At 46.5% G+C, this 26195-nt stretch overlaps 1 protein-coding gene across 2 annotated transcripts in view; it reads right to left on the reverse strand.

Moving 5' to 3' along the window:
• Positions 1–26195, reverse strand: part of LOC121568901 (potassium voltage-gated channel subfamily H member 6) — a 52515-nt gene that overhangs the window by 10332 nt on the left and 15988 nt on the right. Inside the window, exons 5-7 of one of the 2 annotated variants that reach the window (XM_041879373.2) lie at positions 25678–26017; positions 25520–25570; positions 24499–24713 (exon numbers count right to left, since the gene is read on the reverse strand). In XM_041879373.2, coding sequence (XP_041735307.2) covers positions 24499–24713; positions 25520–25570; positions 25678–26017 — 606 coding nt within the window. The remainder of the gene's footprint in view (positions 1–24498; positions 24714–25519; positions 25571–25677; positions 26018–26195) is intronic. The other variant, XM_045210798.1, reaches the window with a different exon arrangement.

The following is a 26195-nucleotide window of genomic DNA, read 5'->3' on the forward strand; positions in this document are numbered from 1 at the left end:
CTCCCACTTAAAAAGAAGAGAGAGGCCTGTAATTTTCATCATAGGTACACGTCAACTATGACAGACAAAATGAGGGAAAAAAATCCAGAAAATCACATTGTAGGATTTTTTATGAATTTATTTACAAATTATGGTGGAAAATAAGTATTTGGTCAATAACAAAAGTTTCTCAATACTTTCTTATATACCCTTTGTTGGCAATGACTCAGGTCAAACATTTTCTGTAAGTCTTCACAAGGTTTTCACACACTGTTGCTGGTATTTTGGCCCATTCCTCCATGCAGATCTCCTCTAGAGCAGTGATGTTTTGGGGCTGTCGCTGGGCAACACGGACTTTCAACTCCCTCCAAAGATTTTCTATGGGGTTGAGATCTGGAGACTGGCTAGGCCACTCCAGGACCTTGAAATGCTTCTTACGAAGCCACTCCTTCGTTGCCCGGGCGGTGTGTTTGGGATCATTGTCATGCTGAAAGACCCAGCCACGTTTCATCTTCAATGCCCTTGCTGATGGAAGGAGGTTTTCATTCAAATCTCACGATACATGGCCCCATTCATTCTTTCCTTTACACGGATCAGTCGTCCTGGTCCCTTTGCAGAAAAACAGCCCCAAAGCATGATGTTTCCACCCCCATGCTTCACAGTAGGTATGGTGTTCTTTGGATGCAACTCAGCATTCTTTGTCCTCCAAACACGACAAGTTCTATTTTGGTTTCATCTGACCTTATGACATATGACATTCTCCCAATCCTCTTCTGGATCATCCAAATGCACTCTAGCAAACTTCAGACGGGCCTGGACATGTACTGGTTTAAGCAGGGGGACACTTCTAGCACTGCAGGATTTGAGTCCCTGGCGGCGTAGTGTGTTACTGATGGTAGGCTTTGTTACTTTGGTCCCAGCTCTCTGCAGGTCATTCACTAGGTCCCCCCGTGTGGTTCTGGGATTTTTGCTCACCATTCTTGTGATCATTTTGACCCCACGGGGTGAGATCTTGCGTGGAGCCCCAGATCGAGGGAGATTATCAGTGGTCTTGTATGTCTTCCATTTCCTAATAATTGCTCCCACAGTTGATTTCTTCAAACCAAGGTGCTTACCTATTGCAGATGCAGTCTTCCCAGCCTGGCGCAGGTCTACAATTTTGTTTCTGGTGTCCTTTGACAGCTCTTTGGTCTTGGCCATAGTGGAGTTTGGAGTGTGACTGTTTGAGGTTGTGGACAGGTGTTTTTTATACTGATAATAAGTTCAAACAGGTGCCATTAATACAGGTAACAAGTGGAGGACAGAGGAGCCTCTTAAAGAAGAAGTTACAGGTCTGTGAGAGCCAAAGATCTTGCTTGTTTGTAGGTGACCAAATACTTATTTTCCACCATAATTTGCAAATAAATTCATTAAAAATCCTACAATGTGATTTTCTTGATTTTTATTTCTCAATTTGTCTGTCATAGTTGACGTGTACCTATGATGAAAATTACAGGCCTCTCTCATCTTTTTAAGTGGGAGAACTTGCACAATTGGTGGCTGACTAAATACTTTTTTTCCCCACTGTAAGTCTATGCAACATTAACCAATTAAAAACAGTACTGTAGCAATGAGGTTTGTGCAGTAAGCTATAGGCCCAATATATTACCACCGCTTTGATTGAATTGCCCTGCCAATGCATTGTTGTTCGGGCCATTTTTTAAATTATATTTAAAAATTTGAGGTAGGCTATATGATCACACCAGTAATATATATGTTGTTGTATTACTTGTGAAGCACAGCTGAGTGAGCATACATTTAAATAATTTGCTTTTTATTTTTATTTTACTGGGCTGATGGGTGCCTGCATCTGATGGTCAGTCTCAGTGAAGGGAGAGAGCAGCAGACTGAGGGTCCGCCTCTCAACAGCCCTCCGCTCTCCCTTTCCTCCACTGACACTGACCAAAAAGGGACACTGTCTTCCAGGTGATAGCGAAACTCGAGTCGCACCGCATTATTTCTGCCTCATGCACAAATTCATGTTGTTACTCCTATGAACAGAGAAAGTGAAATATTCCTCGATATTAAAAAAGACCCAAGCCGCTAATAATAACGCAAGCCTATAGATACACTTTCCTACTCATTCATTACTGCTGCAGTGCTTGTTGTAGCGCTAAGTGGAAATAGGAAGAAGGCACATTTTATGGTTTTAAAAATGTTGAATACAAAGTGCTGAGTAAGAACTTAAACATGAACTCACTCATAAAAACAGCATCTCTTTGTGCTATTCGTTGACAGTCTCTCTCTAGTCATGGTTTTAAACGTTTTGAAATCTCACAGTATCAACTTTGCTGCAGACACGGTCATCCGAGCCATCCGATTGGCCAGAGGTAGGCCTACAGTTCGCCTGAATCGGGTGCACTTACTGCCAACAGCCCGAGACAAATTCTTAAACAAGTTTTTTTAATTTATTTTTTAAAACAGAAATAGGAATGCCTTGAAAGTCTAGAAAGTTGAGTGAAGTTAAATATCGTGCTTCTCTCTTTGGGCTGATATTTCTACACTGGCTCATCCTGCTTTGCATGTATAGTTTGCATAACTATGAACATAGCCATGGTGACAAAATAATCTGTAATAACACACAGCGTTACCATAGTGCCCTTGCTGCCAATCCTCTCCAATGTCCCTACTTACAGGTACATTAAATGTGGCATGTTCAGTGCTACAAGGTTTTTGCCCTACTAAATAACCTGAAAGTACAAGATGAAAGCTTCCTATGACAACTTCCATCTCTTTCCAGAACATCTGACCTCTCTCAACCCACAGCTTTGATGCTTAAATGGAAACGATTTTCAGACTCAAAGGAAGAGAACAAACCTGTTGGGATAAACTCCCCTCATACAATCAGTCCTAGAGGTGATAAAATGACACCACATGGTTTGCCATCTATCTATTCCCATTCAGACTACATACTGCCCACTTACTGCTCTATGACCCAACTCTCAACCAGTACAGGGGGTGCTGCTCCAGTAGTCAGTAAACTAATCTAATACAGGGAATAGTAGGCCTGAGCTTTAATTAAATGGATTGTTCAGTTAACAATTGGAAATGACAAACCAAAACGATTGACTGAAGACCGAGGATGTCAAAATGCACTGCAGAACCTCTCATAGCAGAGCATTTGAAGTACTGTACAGATGTAGGATCTTAATTTGAGCCAGTTTGCTACAGCAGGAAAATAATTCTGCAGCAACAGGAAATGTGAATTATTATGTGGATTATAATTCATGGACATTTTTGTAGGGGTTGATACATTGTTCGTAAAGAAAATCAAGTCTGACATTTCAAAGTGGAAACTACAAACTTCAGAAGCCTTTTTAAACCTCAAATACACAACAAGTTTTACATTTCCTGCAACAGGGTGATCAAATGAAGATCCTACACTTGGAGTACTGTTTGCTACATACCGTATGAAAGGAGACCTGACTGCTGGGGGCTGCTTCTACGTAGGGGACTACATAGGGCTCAGGACCTTGGGCCTCTTTACTCTGCGACCAATGTTTGTTGCTAAATGAGGGTTGTTATTCCACTTGTCACTGTGCTCTCTTTCTCTGACAGATGTGCTCTCGGACCAACGATCAGGATTCTCCCCCTTAGGGCTGAATTTAACATCTAACATGATGAACCTGTGGGAGCCAGTTGAGGGAGGGGCAGTGTGTGTGTTACCCAGATTCACTCATCTGGGTAATTTCAGATTATTGACATCATTTCCAGTCCTGTTTCATAATGACTGAATAAGATCCAAGCCATCTGCACTGCAATGTTTTACCCAAACCACACAGGGCTTATAACAGCTAATAGTCCTTATTGGAAAATACAATGACATCTGATATAGAATACAACAAATACCTTTTTAAAGATGAAAAACAAACGCTAGCTATTTGTAAAGAACATTTAACTACGTTAATATTTCAGTAACAATCCTGTCTGAAATTAAAAAAGTTGTTTTGTTTCATAGACCAAATCAAACACTTCTAAGGTACTGCGAACTGTTCTCTTTTAAATCTAAATGAAATTTGATTCATACTAATCAAATGAACATGAATGTGAGTGAACAAATTCCAGAAACAAGTACCCTGGAGCCCACAGAACATCAACATAATTATCACCTATGTATGGAAAAAAGTGGGCGACAAGTGACACAAGACAAATTATGATGACAACAAGATGACATCAGCACTAACAACGACCGTCACAGCCCCTGCCTCACTGTCAATACGGAGGATGTTGCTAGCTAGCCTGCTATGAACCACCAGATGACCATGAGGGTAAGAGGAGAGGCAGAAAAGGACAGGAGTGAAACAGAAGAAAGAGAAAGAGAAAATCGGGAGCGAGAGAGTAGAGTTGGAGTACTCACTGGTTGGAGTTTCTGTCTGAGGCTCATGTTGAGGAGTGTGGCTGGAAGAGAGGGCGGGAGAGAACTGAGAGAGGGGAACGTTTGTAAACACTGCCCTCCCTCTTACTCTCCCTCTGCAGCCGGCAGCCCAGCCCTCAAAGCTGGAGCCCCGCGGCAACACTGCTGCTAATACAGCATGCCAACACATTCACACACACTCAGACACACACATACATACACTACCAGTCAAAAGTTTGGACACACCTGCTCATTCCAGGGTTTTTCTTATTTTAAACTATTTTTTACATAGTAGAATAATAGTGAAGATATCAAAACTATGAAATAACACATATGGAATCATGTAGTAACCAGCTTTGCACACTCTTGGCATTCTCTCAACCAGCTTCATGAGCTAGTCACCTGGAATGCATTTCAATTAACAGGTGTGCTTTCTCAAAAGTTAATTTGTGGAATTTCATTCCTTCTTAATGCGTTTGAGCCAATCAGTTGTGTTGTGACAAGGTAGCGGGTACAGATGATAGCCCTATTGGGTAAAAGACCAAGTCCATATTATGGCAAGAACAGCTCAAATAAGCAAAGAGAAACGCCAGTCCATCATTACTTTAAGACATGAAGGTCAGTCAAAATGGAACATTTCAAGAACTTTGAAAGTGCAGTCGCAAAAGCCATCAAGCGCTATGATGAAACTGGCTCTCACGAGGACCGCCACAGGAAAGGAAGAACCAGTCACCTCTGCTGCAGAGGATAAGTTCATTAGAGTTACCAGCCTCAGAAATTGCAGCCCAAATAAATGATTCACAGAGTTCAAGTAACAGACACATCTCAACATCAACTGTTAAGAGGGGACTGTGTGAATCAGGCCTTCATGGTCGAATTTCTGCAAAGAAACCACTACTAAAGGACACCAATAAGAAGAAGAGACTTGCTTGGGCCAAGAAACACGAGCAATGGACATTAGACCGGTGGAAATTTGTCCTTTGGTCTGGAGTCCAAATTGGAGATTTTTGGTTCCAACCACCGTGTTTTTGTGAGACGCGTGTGGGTGAATGGATGATCTCCGCATGTGTATTTCCCACCGTAAAGCATGGAGGAGGAGGTGTTATGGTGTGGGGGTGCTTTGCTGGTGACACCGTCTGTGATTTATTTAGAATTCAAGGCACACTTAACCAGCATGGCTACCACAGCATTCTACAGCGATACGCCATCCCATCTGGTTTGGGCTTAGTGGGACTGTAATTTGTTTTTCAACAGGCCAATGACCCAACACACCTCCAGGCTGTGTAAGGGCTATTTTACCAAGAAGGAGAGTGATGGAGTGTTGCATCAGATGACCTGGCCTCCACAATCCCCCGACCTCAACCAAATTGAGATGGTTTGGAATGAGTCGGACCGTAGAGTGAAGGAAAAGCAGCCAACAAGTGCTCAGCATATGTGGGAACTCCTTCAAGACTGATGGAAAAGCATTCCAGGTGAAGCTGGTTGAGAGAATGCCAAGAGTGTGCAAAGCTGTCATCAAGGCAAAGGGTGGCTACTTTGAAGAATCTCAAATATAAAATATATTTTGATTTGTTTAACAATTGTTTGGTTACTACATGATTCCACATGTGTTATTTCATAGTTTTGATGTCTTCACTATTATTCTACAATGTAGAAAATAGTAAAAATAAAGAAAAACCCTTGAATGAGTAGGAGTTCTAAAACTTTTGACCGGTAGTGTACATACATACACTCAGACACACACTGAGACACACATGCACACAAACCTATAGCTAACACAAACAAATATACGCAGAATCATGAAGCATGTTTTAATTTAGAAAAACATAAACAATATCCGTAGGTAACGTCTGGAGTTATTTTAGTAAGAATTGTTCTACCCTACAGACTTATTTCAGAGACAGGGGGCACAGTAGGGGGAGATGTAGGGTCTGTCTCTCTCACTGACTGTCACTCACCATCTGTCACTCTTCTACGGACCACTGATTGTACAGTCAATCACTTAATGTGCTTCATCTTATGCAGACTAATCAATACCAGCAAAGATCAATGACAGTGATTATTTCCCTCTTTCTGTAAGGCGCCAATCGAAATTCAATTATAAAAGAGGGGATTACCAAGAAGCTCAGTTGTGTAACGAGACATAACCCTGACAAAAGCATACCTTATCTATTATGAGTACAGAATGCATGTAACTGCCATGATGACTGCTTTTTCAGACCATTTATTTTGACCAATGGACACTTGTTTAGTAGTTACCCACCGTAACGTCCTCTTGCAGTGACAACAATCTGTTTGACCTGAAAACGGACCTTGTGTCCTCAACTCTGCCCCATTATGCCATGGCGGAGATTTCCCTTGTTTAGAACATTCTAGCTCTTCAAACGATACAGGGATACGGTAAGAACAACATGTAGAGAGAATGGGCTGGAGGTGGAGAGAAGGAGAAAGGGAAGGGGAGAACCAGAGAGAGAGGAGAGAAGATGGAAGAGAATGACTGATACCTTGTAGACACCAACAGACATAAAGGAGGTAGTGGAGGACCGACAGACAGACAGACAGAGAGAGAGAGAGACAATCAGAGAGCGTGTCTAAGCCTCTGCTGCCCTCTACTTCCATTAGTACCAGAGGCCAAGGTCATCGTCAGTGTCAGGCCGCGTAGAGGGCCGCTCGATACCCCCCTGCCGCCCAACGCCTCCCCTTCCAGCATCACCAGAGCATAGGGCTGTTACGGTGACCGTATTACCACCACACCGGCAGTCACGAGTCATATGACCGCAGTCAAATTCCACGTGACCGTTTAGTCACGGTAACTAGGCTTCTCCAAGCTCTACTGCTGATGGTCATTAGTAGCCTGCCAAACTTGCTAACTGCCTGGTACTCAGCACTCTATTGTCCCTCTAATCACTCTGACATCGATGCAAATGTTATCGAAAATCAAATCAAACACTTCATGAGAGCCCATGAGCTCATGTTGCGCAACATTTCTATATGCTATGCAATTGCGTGAGAAAGCAGTTTTGATGGCCTCTATTAAAAAGAGGATCCAATCAGGTTTCTATAGGCTAGGCCTACTATATTTATTTATCAACTTTCCTAATATTAAGCACACTGCTTCGCTTTACAACAGGAGTATAGCCTACCTGGCTGGCATGAAAAGGAACCACGGGAAAAGCGTTTTCCATTCGTTATTTAAGTGCATCGATTACATGTCTTTTTTTCCCCCTGCCCCTGTTTCGAGACAGGTGCATGATAATGGTCCATTCTAAACCAAAACAGATTTCACACATACGTTATTTAGTATATGTAAAGACAAGATTAAATCAAGAATAGTCTGATGGGTGACAATATTAGCCTATCACTTGTGAATTAAATATTATGACTTGTGAATGATGCCCAGCTTGTAAGGCAAGAAACAGTGCATGACTTTTTTTTGCGACTTTTTAAAATCATAGTCGCACACCTCATGTAGCCTAACCCATAGGCCTATATGTTTTGATAAGGTTTGTATCACAACTAAAGTGGCCAATTAACTTCTTAAAATTAAGCACATTAATCCGCTTTATAACCGTGTAGAGCCTAACTGGCATGCATACATAGGCGGCGTGTGAGTTTGGGGAAGACAATTTTCACCATAAAATAAAGCATTACATGCATAATCGCATTTCTTGTCATTTTCGAAGAACAGTGTTTTCCCGCTAATTGATTGCATTTTGGAACATTTGCACTTATAGCCTACTGCCGTGTGCGCATCGCTGCGCTTATAATGTGAAGAAATAGCAGAATAGTTTATGTCACGCCCTGGCTCTGGGGACTCTTATATGTTGAGCCAGGGTGTTAGTTTATATGTGTAGTGTCTATGTTTTGTTTTCTATGTGTTCTTTTCTAGATCGTGTGTTTCTGTGTTGGCCGGGGTGGTTCCCAATCGGAGGCAGCTGTGTCTTGTTGTCTCTGATTGGGAACCATACTTAGGCAGCCTGTTGTGCACTTGTCATTTGTGGGATCTTGTTCCATGTAGGTTTGTGTTTATGACCGAGGACTTCACGTTTCGTTTTGTTGTTTTGTTATTGTTAATAGTACTAAATAAAAGATGTACGCATTTCACGCTGCGCCTTGGTCCACTCATTACGACGTTCGTGACGGAAGATCCCACCATAACAGGACCAAGCAGTGTGTCCAGGAGCAGACAGCCTGGACTTGGGAGGAAATCCAGGCCGGAATGGATCGCCGTCCGTGGGAGGAGACGGTGGAGGCGCGCCATAGAGATGTGGTGCGCGTCGCCAGCCCGGCCCGGCTTGTTCCTGCCCCTCGCACCAAGCCTGTGGTGCGCGTCGCCAGCCTGGCCCGGCCTGTCCCTGCTCCCCGCTCCAAGCCTGTGGTACGCGTCGCCAGCCCGGCCCGGCCTGTTCCTGCCCCTCGCACCAAGCCTGTGGTGCGCGTCGCCAGCCCGGCCCGGCCTGTTCCTGCCCCTCGCACCAAGCCTGTGGTGCGCGTCGCCAGCCCGGCCCGGCCTGTTCCTGCTCCCCGCACCAAGCCTGTGGTGCGTGTCGTCAGCCCAGTCCGGCCCGTTCCTGCTCCCCGCACCAAGCCAGTGGTGCGCGTCGTCAGCCCGGTCCGGCCCGTTCCTGCTCCCCGCACCAAGCCTGTGGTACGCGTCGCCAGCCCGGCCCGGCCTGTTCCTGCCCCTCGCACCAAGCCTGTGGTGCGCGTCGCCAGCCCGGCCCGGCCTGTTCCTGCCCCTCGCACCAAGCCTGTGGTGCGCGTCGCCAGCCCGGCCCGGCCTGTTCCTGCTCCCCGCACCAAGCCTGTGGTGCGCGTCGCCAGCCCGGCCCGGCCTGTTCCTGCCCCTCGCACCAAGCCTGTGGTGCGCGTCGCCAGCCCGGCCCGGCCTGTTCCTGCTCCCCGCACCAAGCCTGTGGTGCGTGTCGTCAGCCCGGCCCGGCCTGTTCCTGCTCCCCGCACCAAGCCTGTGGTGCGCGTCGTCAGCCCGGTCCGGCCTGTTCCTGCTCCCCGCACCAAGCCAGTGGTGCGCGTCGTCAGCCCGGTCCGGCCCGTTCCTGCTCCCCGCACCAAGCCAGTGGTGCGCGTCGTCAGCCCGGTCCGGCCCGTTCCTGCTCCCCGCACCAAGCCAGTGGTGCGCGTCGTCAGTCCGGCACAGCCCGTGCCTGTTTCACCAGTGCCTGGTCAGGTACCGGTCAGCTGCTCCACACCGGAGCCTAAGCAATCCGCTCCACCGATGTCCAGTCCAGCTCCAGCCAGCGGGGCCAGACCAGGGGCGCTACGGGGGGGTAGTTAGAGGGTGGTGGTCACGCCCGGAGCCGGATCTGCCTCCGAGGCGGAATGCCCACCCGGCCCCTCCCCTGTTGGGTTTAGTTGGCGCGGTCGCAGTCCGCGCCTTTGGGGGGGGGTACTGTCACACCCTGGCTCTGGGGACTCTTATATGTTGAGCCAGGGTGTTAGTTTATATGTGTAGTGTCTATGTTTTGTTTTCTATGTGTTCTTTTCTAGATCGTGTGTTTCTGTGTTGGCCGGGGTGGTTCCCAATCGGAGGAAGCTGTGTCTTGTTGTCTCTGATTGGGAACCATACTTAGGCAGCCTGTTGTGCACTTGTCATTTGTGGGATCTTGTTCCGTGTAAGTTTGTGTTTATGACCGAGGACTTCACGTTTCGTTTTGTTGTTTTGTTATTGTTAATAGTACTAAATAAAAGATGTACGCATTTCACGCTGCGCCATGGTCCACTCATTACGACGTTCGTGACAGTTTATCAACATTTTTAGCTAAACGTTCTGATTTGTTGCATCAGCCTCATTGCTTTTAAAATGTTTTTTGATGCGAGTTGTTGTATTAATTTGGGATCTATCGCATCCGACAACTGTCCCAGAGTATGTTAGTAATATTTATTTATTGCACAGAAGGACAAATTGACCAATAGAATAGGTACACCTTTGTACTATGGGGGATAGTAGATTGACATAGGCTAGTGCTTTTGCTGTTCGTTAGGCCTACTCATCTTGTTGGTTGACGAAAAGTAGGCTAAATGTGGACAGTTCTAACATCTTCAATATGCGCTTCGGAATTTGATAAGAGGGACGCACACAGTTGCGTCCCCGATGTGTCTTCACTTGTAGCCTACTTCTTAGACAAAATGCCTGTGAGAAGGACCCAATCACATGACGAGCATTGGCTAATAAGAATTGAAATATCTGAGAGAGCCATGTTAGTGAGAGGTGTTTGCGGAGCACGGCAGCCGGGAATTATAATTATTATATTCAGCCGAAGGGCACAACGGCCACTTTGGCCGCAAAAGGCATGGATTCTTTAGGGGGCATTACGGCCACACAAGGGGGATGCCGCTGGGAAATTTGAGGCCTGCTTAGAATATTATCAAGTGCTTGTCAAGTCGTGAATGAGAAACTGTGTAAGGTTCTGTATTTATTTTCTTAGTTCACCTTGTGTTCTTGAACGTAGCCCTGTTTCTTTGTGTTCTTGAACGTAGCCCTGTCTTTCATTTTTGTTCATTGATTTCTCCTGTGTTAGTTACTCACCTGGTCTCATCAGCTCCTTATTTAGTTCAGTTCTTTCTGTTTGTGCCTTGTGAGGTATTGTTCGTTTTGACTCTACTAAGCCTTTTCCTAGCTCTTTTGTGAGAACCAGTTTTAGCCTTCAGTCCTAGTTTTATTTCACCTGCCTGTTTGCCTACCTGTGTATGACCATTGCCTGCCTGTGACCACGAATCCTGCCTTCGGCGCGTGAATCTACACCTTTTTCTCCCTGAGTATTCATTACAGAATACCTCACCTAAAACTGAATGAATTCAGCGGAGCTACAGTTGCGCCTAACCCAGCAAGAGGAGCGTATGGAGGTAATCGGCCATCTTCTCTGCCAGCCTATCTCTACTCCTCCGATGCCAGGTATCGTAACCCATAGCCCTCCTTCATTCATATCCATGCTTGGAAAATATGACGGTTCACCTGGGAAATGTCAGAATTTCTGATGCAATGCAGCAAATACATTGAGCACAACCCCACTAACTTCGGCACCGACAAGAGCAGGATGGATTTTGTTGTGTCTCTACTCACAAGCAAAGCCCTGGATTGGGCCACCGCCATATGGACTGCCAACAGCACAGAACTCGGATCCGAGACCCATTTCCACACCCTCTTCAAAGAGGTATTCGATCACTCTACTTCCGGTCGTCCTATAGGGGACCTCCTCATAGACCTTCAACAAGGACGCAATTCAGCTGCCGATTATGGCGTAATAAACACCTGCCGTGCTCTGCGCGTGAATCTACACCTTTTTCTCCCTGAGTATTCATTACAGACTGATTAAGTGTGTGCAGCCTGCACAAGAAACAAATCAGAGCTCATGCTTTTCATGCAACTTTTTTCAAATCATCATTAGAGTCCCATCATGCAGCCTTAGAATGTATAAAAAATCTAAACATACTGTATAGCCCAACATTTGTATCACAACTAAAGTTGCATAAATAACTCTAAACTAAGCATTTAGGAGGACCAGTTTCTTTGTTAACCGCTCAACACAGAATAGCTGCATGTGAGCACTCCCTCATCGTTTGGAGAAAATATCCTTTCTATTTTATTAAGCTATGTTCAATTGCATTCTTCATACTATAAAATAATTACAAATAATGTCATGGAATTCTAAGCAAATCTTGTCTACTAACTAGTGTAGCCCACAGCCATATGGCATAGCCATATCAGGGCCTAACATAAGGACAACTCAGAGTATGCTATTATGTTCTTCTGAAATAGACTACATTTTCTTCATATCATGTTTCTTTAGACCTGTTTAATATAAATAATGGATTTATTGTGATAGTGTAGGCTATATTAAATGGATTTATTAGACTTTTTTAAATGTAGATGTTCCAAAGGTCTGCATCAGTGGCTTGTAGGCTATGTGTGGAAGCCAGGAGATGCTAAATGTGTTTATGTTAATTAACGGTCAATTACCGTGAGACCGGCAGTTATTTGCTTGACTGCCACATCCCTACCAGAGCTCCACGTTTCATAACCACCCGCGGTGACCCCTCCCACCCCTGCCAGCAACACACAGACACAAGACCACCAGAGGGCATAGAACAGCTGGAATAATGCTATTACTCACATATAGTCACTGATGAAAGTGGGAAATAATAGTTGGAACGGGAAGTAGAGGGATTGAGTATGTACTGCATGTCTTTACAATAGGGCTCAAGCCCCATACTGTATATCGTGCTCTGACAAATAATAATAATAATAATAAAATATATATATATATACACACAGTGAGGGAGAAAAGTATTTTATCCACTGCTGATTTTGTACGTTTGCCCACTGACAAAGAAATTATCAGTCTATAATTTTAATGGTAGGTTTATTTGAACAGTGAGAGACAGAATAACAACAAAAAAATACAGAAAAACGCATGTCAAAAATGTTATAAATTGATTTGCATTTTAATGAGGGAAATAAGTATTTGACCCCCTCTCAATCAGAAAGATTTCTGGCTCCCAGGTGTCTTTTATACAGGTAACGAGCTGAGATGAGGAGCACACTCTTAAAGGGAGTGCTCCTAATCTCAGCTTGTTACCTGTATAAAATACACCTGTCCACAGAAGCAATCAATCAATCAGATTCCAAACTCTCCACCATGGCCAAGACCAAAGAGCTCTCCAAGGATGTCAGGGACAAGATTGTAGACCTACACAAGGCTGGAATGGGCTACAAGACCATCGCCAAGCAGCTTGGTGAGGTGACAACAGTTGGTGCGATTATTCACAAATGGAAGAAACATAAAAGAACTGTCAATCTCCCTCGGCCTGGGGCTCCATGGAGTTGCAATGATCATGAGAACGGTGAGGAATCAGCCCAGAACTACACGGGAGGATCTTGTCAATGATCTCAAGGCAGCTGTGACCATAGTCACCAAGAAAACAATTGGTAACACTACGCCGTGAAGGACTGAAATCCTGCAGCGCCCGCAAGGTCCCCCTGCTCAAGAAAGCACATATACAGGCCCGTCTGAAGTTTGCCAATGAACATCTGAATGATTCAGAGGAGAACTGGGTGAAAGTGTTGTGGTCAGATGAGACCAAAATCGAGCTCTTTGGCATCAACTCAACTCGCCGTGTTTGGAGGAGGAGGAATGCTGCCTATGACCCCAAGAACACCATCCCCACTGTCAAACATGGAGGTGGAAACATTATGCTTTGGGGGTGTTTTTCTGCTAAGGGGACAGGACAACTTCAGCGCATCAAAGGGACGATGGACGGGGCCATGTACCGTCAAATCTTGGGTGAGAACCATTGAAAATGGGTCGTGGATGGGTATTCCAGCATGACAATGACCCAAAACACACGGCCAAGGCAACAAAGGAGTGGCTCAAGAAGAAGCACATTAAGGTCCTGGTGTGGCCTAGCCAGTCTCCAGACCTTAATCCCATAGAAAATCTGTGGAGGGAGCTGAAGGTTCGAGTTGCCAAATGTCAGCCTCGAAACCTTAATGACTTGGAGAAGATCTGCAAAGAGGAGTGGGACAAAATCCCTCTTGAGATGTGTGCAAACCTGGTGGCCAACTACAAGAAACATCTGACCTCTGTGATTGCCAACAAGGGTTTGGCCACCAAGTACTAAGTCATGTTTGCAGAGGGGTCGAATACTTATTTCCCTCATTAAAATGCAAATCAATTTATAACATTTTGACATGCGTTTCTCTGGATTTTTTTGTTGTTATTCTGTCTTTCACTTTTCAAATAAACCTACCATTAAAATTATAGACTGATCATGTCTTTGTCAGTGGGCAAATGTACAAAATCAGCAGGGGATCAAATACTTTTTTCCCCTCACTACACACACACATTGGCTTGCGAAAGTATTCACCCCCGTTGGCATTTTTCCTATTTTGTTGCCTTTTAAAATGTACAGCAATCTTTAAGTCATACCTCAGATTCTCAATTGGATTGAGGTCTGGGCTTTGACTAGGCCATTCCAAGACATTTAAATGTTTCCCCTTAAACCACTCGAGTGTTGCTTTAGCAGTATGCTTAGGGTCATTGTCCTGCTGGAAGGTGAACCTCTGTCCCAGTCTCAAACCTCTGGAAGACTGAAACAGGTTTCCCTCAAGAATTTCCCTGTATTTAGCGCCATCCATCATTCCTTCAATTCTGAACAGTTTCCCAGTCCCTGCCGAAGAAAAACATCCCCACAGCATGATGCTGCCACCACCATGCTTCACTGTGGGGATGGTGTTCTCGGGGTGATGAGAGGTGTTGGGTTTGCGCCAGACATAGCGTTTTCCTTGATGGCCAAAAAGCTCAATTTTAGTCTCATCTGACCAGAGTACCTTCTTCCATGTTTGGGGAGCCTCCCACATGCCTTTTGGCGAACACCAAACGTGTTTGCTTATTTTTTTCTTTAAGCAATGGCTTTTTTTCTGGCCACTCTTCCGTAAAGCCCAGCTCTGTGGAGTGTACGTCTTAAAGTGGTCCTATGGACAGATACTCCAATCTCCGCTGTGGAGCTTTGCAGCTCCTTCAGGGTTATCTTTGGTGTCTTTGTTGCCTCTCTGATTAATGCCCTCCTTGCCTGGTCCGTGTGTTTTGGTGGGCGGCCCTCTCTTGGCAGGTTTGTTGTGGTGCCATATTCTTTCCATTTTAAAATAATGGATTTAATGGTGCTCCGTGGGATGTTCAACGTTTCAGATACTTTTATATAACCCAACCCTGATCTGTACTTCTCCACAACTTTGTCCCTGAACTGTTTGGAGAGCTCCTTGGTCTTCATGGTGCCGCTTGCTTGGTGGTGCCCCTTGCTTAGTGGTGTTGCAGACTCTGGGGCCTTTCAGAACAGGTGTGTATATATACTGAGATCATGTGACAGATCATGTGACACTTAAATAAATCCACCTGTGCGCAATCTAATTATGTGACTTCTGAAGGTAATTGGTTGCACCAGATCTTATTTAGGGGCTTCACAGCATATGCACGCACCACTATTCCTTTATTTATTTTTTTGAATGTTTTGAAACAAGTAATTTTTTTCATTTCACTTCACCAATTTGGACTATTTTGTGTATGTCCATTACATGAAATCCAAATAAAAATCCATTTAAATTACAAGTTGTAATGCAACAAAATAGGAAAAACGCCAAGGGGGATGAATACTTTTGCAAGGCACTATATATATATATATTAGTTTCTAAACTGAACAAAAATATAAACGCAACATGCAACAATTTTAAAAGATTTTACTGAGTTACAGTTCATATGAGGAAATCAGTCAATTTAAATAAATTCATTAGGCCCTAATCTATGGATTTCACATAACTGGGAATACAGATATGCAACTGTTGGTCACAGATACCTTTAAAAAAAAGTGGGCCTCACAATGCTCTCAGGATCTCATCACTGTATTTTTGTGCATTCAAATTGGCATCGATAAAATGCAATTGTGTTTGTTGTCCGTAGCTTACGCCTGCTCATACCATAACCCCACCGCCACCATGGGGCACTCTGTTCACAACGTTGACATCAGCAAACCGCTCACCCACATGGACGCCATACACATGGTCTGCGGTTGTGAGGCCAGTTGGATGTATTGACAAATTCTCTAAAACGACGTTGGAGGTGGCTTATGGTAGAGAAATGAACATTCAATTCTCTGGCAACAGGTCTGGTGGACATTCCTGAAGTCAGCATGCCAATTGCACGCTCCCTCAAAATTTTAGACATCTGTGGCATTGTGTTGTGTGACAAAACTGCACATCTTAGAGTGGCGTTTTATTGTCCCCAGCACAAGCTTCTTGATATGCCACACCTGTCAGGTGGATAGGTTATCTTTGAACAGGAGAAATGCTCACTAACAGGGATGCAAACAAATTTGTGCACAACATTTTAGAGAAATAAGCTTTTTGTGCGTATGGAATATTTCTGGTATCTTTTATTTCAGCTCATGAAACATGGGACCAACACTTCACATGCTGCGTTTATACTTTTGTTTAGTGTAACATTATCTTATCGAAGTCTAATTATTGACTCTAAAACACTTACTTTTTAGAAAGAAATTGTTGAAATTGCAGAATTTCAATTGGAAAGGTACAAGGTTGGGGTAAATTCCATTTCCAATTCCAGTCAATTCAGGAATTCACTGAAATTCCAATTCTCTTCTATGCTTTTCAATGAGGACAATTTGGAATTGAAATTTGGTTTACTTACTGAATTTACTGGAATTTAAATGGAATTGACCCCAACCCTGGGAAGGCAACATAATTAGCCTGGAGAAATCCAGTCTGTTTGTGCTAACATTCCACTCCTTGCCACTCCATGTCATGCCAAACGTGATGATTTCGCCAGGCTAATTATCTTATAGACGTGTGAACTTGTTGGTGAGGGTGATTAAAAATCAAACATCGTAGCTCACACACTTACTGTATAATTTGAGAGTACATGTGTGTGTATTCATAGTGATCAGCAGCTGAGGGCTCTACCAGGAGCAGGCTTGGAGGAAGTGGAGAGGGGGGGATCTATTAGCCCGATCGATTCTTCCATTGGTAGTAACTGGAGGCACGCCACATTGCCTCCCATGTGCACCCAGCGAGCAAGGCAGGGGGCATCAACACGACAACCTCAAGAGCTCTCCTCTCACTCAGAGCAATGCTAACATTAGCATTAGCAACAAGTCAAACTGCCCATTCACAAGCTATCAAGTAAATTCTGATGATATAAACATCCGTTATAACACTCAAATGTACTGTCATAAGACATGTATGTTCACTTGACACACACACACATCTAGTAATACCACACAAATCCTTAATATTGAGTCATATTGCTCCACTTGTAGTGGACAAGTGAAGTCAGAGCACCCAGGGTTAGTATGTGGGTTCATCTGGCCATTGGCCACTGACTGTCCCACCACAGACATGTGGGTCAGTGTGCTACGCAGTGGTGTTGTGGGGCCATCTCACTGTGTTAGTGTTTCCATGACATTACAGGTTATGATGATGTACTCAAACTTAGTGTGATGACAGGTGGGTGTGAGAAGTTCTTCTCCTGGCACAGATGTCACACTATGGAAGGTGAGATCTTTCAATCACACATACAAACTGTCTTTTCCCCATTCTCCCTCTCACATACATGCAGAGAGACAAGAGCATATAGTACAGTAGTGATGCTAAATAACATCTCCATCCATGTAGCCAACAACATGGTTTCTACAGGAGATAATATCCTCTTATACACTACATGACCAAAAGTATGTGGACACCTGCTCGTCGAACATCTCATTCCAAAATTATGTGCATCAATATGGAGTTGGTCCCCCCTTTGCTGCTATAACAGCCTCCACTCTTCTGGGAAGGTTTTCCACTAGTGTTGGAACATTGCTGCGGGGTCTTGCTTCCATTCAGTCACAAGAGCTTTAGTGAGGTCGGGCACTGATGTTGGGCGATTAGGCCTGGCTTGCAGTCGGCGTTCCAGTTCATCCTAAAGGTGTTCGATGGGGTTTAGGTCAGGGCTCTGTGCAGACCAGTCAAGTTTTTTCACACCGTTCTTGACAAACCATTTCTATATGGACCTCGCTTTGTGCACGGAGGCACAGTCATGCTGAAAGAGGAAAGGGCATTCCCCAAACTGTTGCCACAAAGTTGGAAGCACAGAATTGTCTAGAATGTCATTGTATGCTGTAGCGTTACGATTTCCCTTCAGTGGAACTAAGGGGCCTAGACTGAACCATGAAAAACAGCCCCAGACCATTATTCCTCCTCCACCAAACTTTGCAGTTGGCACTATGCATTGGGGCAGGTAGCGTTCTACCGGCATTCCGCCAAACCCAGATTCGTCGGACTGCCAGATGGTGAAGCGTGATTCATCACTCCAGAAAACGCGTTTCCACTGCTCCAGAGTCCAATGGCGGCGAGCTTTACACCACTCCAGCCGACGCTTGGCATTGCGCATGATGATCTTAGGCTTGTGTGCATTGGCCAGTACAGTACTGTAATACTGTAATATATGCCATTTACATAGCAGATGCTTTTATCCAAAGTGACAACAGTGAGTGTTTATATTTTGGTATGTGACCCCAGTGGAAATCGAACCCACAACTCTGGTGTTGCTAGTGCCATGCTCTTACGAACTGAGCCACATACAAGACCACTACAATACATAAGTACAATACAGATGTATTACAGTACACCTATGTTGTAATTATATCTGAACAATACATATTAAAAATTTTACATTGATTGTGAAAGATTACACGTGATAGAAATTATCGAAATTTGATGTTCAGTCAATTTTAATAGGTAGTGCAAGTGTATTTATTGTCTAATGTGAAAACAGTACTGTAATTGACAGTACTGTAGCATATTATATTCAAAGGGACATTTTGAAACTATTTTGCTCTTGGATTAACTAGTTGTTAAAATAACTACATTGAGAAGACATTATTATTGTCACAATAGCTGATGTGGATGCGGTGTAGGAGTCAGGCGCAGGACACAGAGGCTCAGTCAAAACGACTTTACTCAGACTGAATAGAGAACAAAATCAAACGGCCTCGAAAACACAGGAGGCAAAACGATTACGCAACACAGTGCGTAAAATACTCGTTCCACAATAAGAACGTACAGAGACACCAACGGACAGGCAGACAATCACACACAACTGCAAACAAAACTAAAGGAAACTTATAGGTGACCTAATCAATACATAACATGAAACAGGTGCACTAACAAGACAAGACCAAACAAACATCGAGACATCAAGCGGTAGTAGCTAGTACTCCAGGGACGACGAACGCCGAAGCCTGCCCGAACAAGGAGGAGGAGCAGTCTCGGCGGAATTCGTGACAGTACCCCCCCCTTGACGCGCGGCTCCAGCCGTGCGCTGACCCCGGGCTCGGGGACGACCAGGAGGATGCGGAGCCGGGCGCATGGGATGACTACGGTGGAACTCAGTCAGGAGAGATGGATCTAAAATGTCCCTCCTAGGCACCCAGCACCGTTCCTCCGGACCGTACCCCTCCCACTCCACGAGATATTGTAGACCCCCCATCCGACGTCTCGAATCCACGATGGACCGGACTGAGTAAGCCGGAGCCCCCTCGATGTCCAGTGGGGGTGGAGGGGTCTCTCTTATCTCACTGTCCTGGAGTGGACCAGCTACCACCGGCCTGAGGAGAGACACATGGAACGAGGGGTTAATGTGATAGTCATTAGGCAGTTGCAACTTGTAACACACCTCGTTCAATCTCCTCAGGACTTTAAATGGCCCCACAAACCGCCGGCCAAGCTTCCGGCAGGGCAGGCGAAGGGGCAGGTTTCGAGTCGAGAGCCAGACTCGATCTCCAGGGGCGTATACTGGACCCTCACTGCGGTGGAGATCGGCGCTCGCCTTCTGCCTGCGGATGGCCCGCTGCAGATGTACGTGTGCAGCGTTCCACGTCTCCTCCGAGCGCCGAAACCACTCATCCACCGCAGGAGCCTCGATCTGGCTCTGATGCCATGGTGCCAGAACCGGCTGATACCCTAACACGCACTGGAAAGGGGTCAGGTTAGTTGAGGAGTGGCGAAGAGAGTTCTGAGCCATCTCTGCCCAGGGGATATACCCTGATCACTCCTCCTGCCGGCCCTGGCAATATGATCTCAGAAACCTACCCACATCCTGGTTCACTCTCTCCACCTGCCCATTACTCTCAGGGTGGAAACCCGAGGTAAGGCTAACCGAGACCCCCAAGCGTTCCATGAACGCCCTCCAGACTCTAGAGGTGAATTGGGGACCCCGATCAGACACTATATCCTCGGGAACCCCGTAGTGCCGGAAGACGTGGGTGAACAAAGCCTCAGCGGTCTGTAGGGCAGTAGGGAGACCCGGCATTGGAATGAGACGACAGGCCTTAGAGAACCGATCCACAACGACCAGAATAGTGGTATTCCCCTGAGAGGGGGAAGGTCCGTGACAAAGTCCACCGAGAGGTGAGACCACGGCCGTTGTGGAACGGGCAGGGGTTGTAACTTTCCCCTGGGCAGGTGTCTAGGCGCCTTACACTGAGCGCACACCGAGCAGGAGGAGACATAAACCCTCACGTCCCTAGCCAATGTTGGCCACCAGTACTTAACACTAAGGCAGTGCACTGTCCGGCCAATACCTGGATGTCCAGAGGAGGGTGACGTATGAGCCCAATAAATGAGACGATCACGGACCTCGAGCGGCACGTACGTCCGACCCACTGGACACTCTGGGGGAGTAGGGTCGGTGCGTAACGCCCACTCAATTTCCGCATCGACCTCCCATACCACCGGTGCCACCAGACAAGACTCCGGCAGTATGGGAGTGGGCTCAATGGACCTCTCCTCTGTGTCATACCGCCGGGACAGGGCGTCTGCCTTACCGTTCTGGGACCCTGGGATGTAAGTGATCTTAAAAACGAACCGGGTCAGAAACAATGTTCCACCTAGCCTGACGAGGGTTCATTCTCCTAGCTGCCCGGATGTACTCCAGGTTACGATGGTCAGTCAGAATGAGAAAAGGGTGTTGAGCCCCCTCAAGCCAATGCCTCCACACCTTTAGGGCTTGAACCACGGCTAACAGCTCCCTGTCCCCTACGTCATAATTACGTTCCGCCGGGCTGAGCTTTTTAGAATAAAAGGCGCAGGGACGGAGCTTAGGAGGCGTGCCGGAGCTTTGCGACAGTACTGCCCCAATACCGGCCTCTGACGCGTCCACCTCTACCTGGAACGCTAAAGCGGGGTCCGGGTGCGCCAGTATCGGAGTCGAAGTGAACAGGTCCTTCAGTTTACAAAACGCCCTGTCCGCTTCAGCCGACCACTGCAAACGCACCGGGCCCCCCTTCAGCAGGGAAGTAATGGGAGCTGCTACCTGTCCAAAACCCCAAATAAACCTCCGGTAGTAATTGGCAAAACCCAAAAACTGCTGCACCTCTTTAACAGTGGTTGGGGTTTGCCAGTTACGCACGGCTGACACATGGTCAATCTCCATCTTCACCCCTGACGCGGACAACCGATGACCCAAGAAGGAGATGGACTCCTGGAAAAACAGACATTTCTCTGCCTTGACATACAAGTCATGCTCCAACAGCCTACCTAACACTCGGCACACCAGGGCTACATGCTTGGCTCGTGTAGCAGAGTACACTAGGATGTCGTCAATGTACACTACCACTCCCTGCCCATGCAGGTCCCGGAAGATCTCGTCCACAAATGATTGGAAGACTGAAGGAGCATTCATTAACCCGTATGGCATGACGAGATACTCATAATGACCTGAGGTGGTACTAAATGCCGTCTTCCATTCATCTCCCTCCCTAATGCGCACCAAGTTATAGGCGCTCCTGAGATCCAGTTTTGTGAAGAAACGCGCTCTGCGTAATGATTCAGTCATACTCGCAATCAGAGGAAGAGGGTAACTGTATTTCACAGTGATCTGATTGAGACTACGGTAATCAATACACAGGCGCAACCCTCCATCCTTCTTCTTCACAAAAAAGAAACTCAAGGACGCAGGGGAAGTGGAGGGCCGTATGTATCCTTGTCTCAGGGACTCAGCTATGTATGTCTCCATAGCCGCCGTCTCCTCTTGAGACAGAGGATACACATGGCTCCGCGGGAGTGCCGCACCTGTCTGGAGGTTTATCGCACAATCTCCCTGTCTATGAGGTGGCAATCGCGTCGCCCTCGTCTTGCTGAACACGAGTGCCAAATCCTCATACTCAGGGGGAATGTGCATTGCGGGCACTTGGTTCGGACTCTCCACCGTGGTCGCCCCAACGGAAACACCTAAACATCGCCCAACACACTGGTCAGACCATTCCTTGAGAGCCCTCTGTTGCCACAAAATGGTGGGGTCATGGGTGATTAACCAAGGAAGACCCAGTACCACGGGATACGCAGGAGAGTCAATCAGGTACAACTGAATAATCTCCTCATGACCCCCCTGCGTCTTCATTTTTGGTGGCGCTGTGACCTCCCTAATCAACCCAGATCCCAACGGGCGGCTATCTAGGCCATGGACAGGAAAGGGTGCATCAACGGGCAGGAGGGGAATCCCTAACTTAGTACAACATTTCCGATCAATGAAATTCCCAGCTGCGCCTGAATCGACTAGCGCCTTATGCTGGGAATGAGATGCAACCTGAGGAAATACCACAGGTATACACAAGTGAACAACAGAGAGCTCTGGGTGAGTGGGGCGCCTACTCACCTGAAATGACTCCCCAGTGCGTGACCTGTTGCCCCGATTCCCTGGAGACCCTCCCCAGCACCTAGCCGCAGTGTGTCCTCCACGGCCACAGCTGGTGCAGGGGACGGCCCCCCTCGGGTTCTCGCTCCTTCTCTCTCTAGCGCCAGCACCCCCGAGCTCCATAGGGCTCGGCTCGGAGGTGCTGGGGGATGGAATGGACGGCCCCAACTCGGGACGTCCGCGGGTGGCCAGCAGGGTATCCAGACGGATGGACATGTCCACTAGCTGGTCGAAGGACAGATTGGTGTCCCTGCAGGCCAGCTCTCGACGAACGTCCTCACGCAGGCTACACCGATAGTGGTCGATGAGGGCCCTCTCATTCCACCCCGCATCCGCCGCTAGAGTCCGGAAATCCAGGGCGAACTCCTGTGCGCTCCTCTTCCCCTGTCGGAGGTGGAACAGACGCTCCCCCGCCGCTTTACCCTCAGGAGGGTGATCGAAAACAGCCCTGAAGCGGCGGGAGAACTCCGCGTAGCTGATGGTGGCGGCGTCTATTCCCCTCCATTCGGCGTTGGCCCACTCCAACGCCTTGCCGGAGAGACAGGAGATGAGGGCGGAAACGCTCTCGTATTCCGAGGGCACCGGGTGTATGGTGGCCAGGTAGAGTTCCACCTGAAGGAGGAACCCATGACACCCGGCTGCGGTGCCATCATACGCCCTCGGGAGCGAGAGCCGAATCCCACTGGATTCCGGAGCTGGTCTGGTGGGGCTGGCCGATGGTGATGGTAATGTAGGAGGAGGTGTGGGCACGCCTCCCCGTTCCCATCGGCGCAGGGTGTTCATCACCTCCTGCATGGCGGAGCCGAGTTGCTGGATCCTGGCGTCCTGGCAGCTGACCCGATCCTCCAGCGACTCGGTCACCGCCGCTGCTCCTGCTGACTCCATGGTATTGGTGTGTGATTCTGTCACAATAGCTGATGTGGATGCGGTGTAGGAGTCAGGCGCAGGACACAGAGGCTCAGTCAAAACGACTTTACTCAGACTGAATAGAGAACAAAATCAAACGGCCTCGAAAACACAGGAGGCAAAACGATTACGCAACACAGTGAGTAAAATACTCGTTCCACAATAAGAACGTAGAGACACCAACGGACAGGCGGACAATCACACACAACTGCAAACAAAACTAAAGGAAACTTATAGGTGACCTAATCAATACATAACATGAAACAGGTGCACTAACAAGACAAGACCAAACAAACATCGAGACATCAAGCGGTAGTAGCTAGTACTCCGGGGACGACGAACGCCGAAGCCTGCCCGAACAAGGAGGAGGAGCAGTCTCGGCGGAATTCGTGACAATTATGGTGTTTTTTGATGATTCAACCAATGTTTACGTGGTATTTCACAGTACATTTATATTTTGGATTAATGGTTGTGTCGTGAAAAAATGTCTTCAAACTAAATAAATTCACAATAAAATGTTTTATGAGACTTGCCGTGTTACCATTTTGGAGTTTTGTATTAAGAGTTTAGAAAATTCACCACATACTTTTGACATTAGCACCAAAGCGAATGAAGAAAACTGTATTATTATCATTATATATATCATCTTCCTGTTTGTGTGTGTGTGTGTGTGTGTGTGTGTGTGTGTGTGTGTGTGTGTGTGTGTGAATGCGTGTGGAAACTCTTGAGTGACATGCAGCTGCATCCTCAGCAGAAAGCTTGCAACACAGGGAGCCAGACCGAAAATATGTAATCTACCATTTCTCAATAACCCAACGTTCCTTTCACACAACATCCTGTGTACACAATATCTCACATGCCGTTCTGAAAAAGCTCACTTTCAAAATCCCATAATATATAAGCAGAATACAGGTTGACTGGTTGTGTGATATGAGTGCGAGTGAGGACCATGTGTCTCACCTGTGTGACATGTGTGACCTTCTCTGTGACGTCTCGGTGGCGGTCCTTTACTTTGCTGGGAGCAATGATCTCAATCTCAGTGGGCGAGGGCGGTCGCAAGAGGTCGGAGGCGAAGCTGAGTGTGAGGGGGTTACGAGTGCTGGTCCTGCAAGTGCTGGTCCTGCGTCGCATCAGGTCTGAGTCTGAGGTGGAGCTCAGAGTACCGGCCTTCAGGTCTGCACACAACAACACTCATCTCTCATTACTGTGTATCTATCTATTTTTAACGACAAGTTCACATATTATATTACCGCTCAAATCCTTTATTTAAACTGCAAGTAACACATTCAGAACTAAAAATTTAATGTGTTATAATGCAATTCCCATTCCTCTAGGTGAGAAACATATTGGTTTAAACTCAGCAAAGCATCTGAGTGAGAAAGATACAGAGGGAGTTTGTTATCTATTTCACTTGCTTTGGAAATGTAAACATATGTTTCCCATGCCAATAAAGGCCCTTAAATTGAATTGAGAGAGATAGAGTAATGAAGTGAGAGGGAGTGTCTTATTTCCCTGGGATAGATGGGAAGCCCACAGCCCCACACTCCATAGTATTAGCTGTGTGATGAGTAAAGGATGGCCTCTGCGTGACTGGGACTCCTATAGAACACACACACACAGCTATGTCTTACTATACTTGTGAGGACTTTTTGGGACCAACAATTGATTCCCATTAAAAATCCTATTTTCCCTAACCTTAACCCTTAACCATAATTTTAAACCTAATCCCTTAGACTAAAATAGCCTTTTTACAAGTGAGGACCGGCTAAATGTCCTGACTTCTCTGAATTTTTGTTGGTTTACTATTCTTGTGAGGACTTCTGGTACTCACAAGTATGGTACAACATGTACACACACACACACACACACACACACACACACACACTATAGGGTAGAGGCATTGATTAGTGACCCTGCTGCTGCACATGCTCAGTGTTTGGGGAATGGGGGTGAGGATTCTCCTTTCTACAGAGCAGAATACCTCCAACAGGCCCAGGTATCTTTGGCTTGGTTTGTTTTGATTCAGATGGAACTGTAAGAGGAGACAACCACATTTCTTCCCGTCAGAGGGGGTACAACAATGGAAACAGACTACACGTTTTACTGGGTACACACACACATATACACACACGCACTCACTGCTGTTGGAGTGTGGGTCTCCTGTTCGGCCCGACTCGGCCCTCATGCTGTCGAGGTCATCCAGGGAGGAAGCTCTGCGGAGGCTGCCGACAGTCTCTCTGGAGCGGCTCCGGGGCAGGACCGTCCTGGGGAAGGCTGCACTAGAGAATGGGCCGCTGGGGAGGAAGGGAACGCTGGGGTCCAGCCGCTCCGACAATAGGGACAGACGTTTGGGGGAGCAGTAGCTTGCAGGCTGGGGGGACTCGTAGTCCTGCTCTATCAGCGCCTCTGTCTCAGACTGCATGCAGCTCTCCTTGGATGGGATACGGAACTCCTTCAGAGGGACCTCTTCACTGTTGGGCTGAATTAGGGAAGGAGGGAGAGGACACTCATAGGATAAATACTGTACTAGATTTCTACTTACTGCTAAATGTATGTGATGACTGAAGCTTTCTTCATTACAAAATATAAGAGATACAGGAACTGAGATAATCAAGATATATTTTATGTAAGGTCATATTTAGACGAGTACTGTGTGT

This window comes from Coregonus clupeaformis, chromosome 35 (genome assembly GCF_020615455.1).
Source record: "Coregonus clupeaformis isolate EN_2021a chromosome 35, ASM2061545v1, whole genome shotgun sequence".
Lineage (NCBI taxonomy): Eukaryota > Metazoa > Chordata > Actinopteri > Salmoniformes > Salmonidae > Coregonus > Coregonus clupeaformis.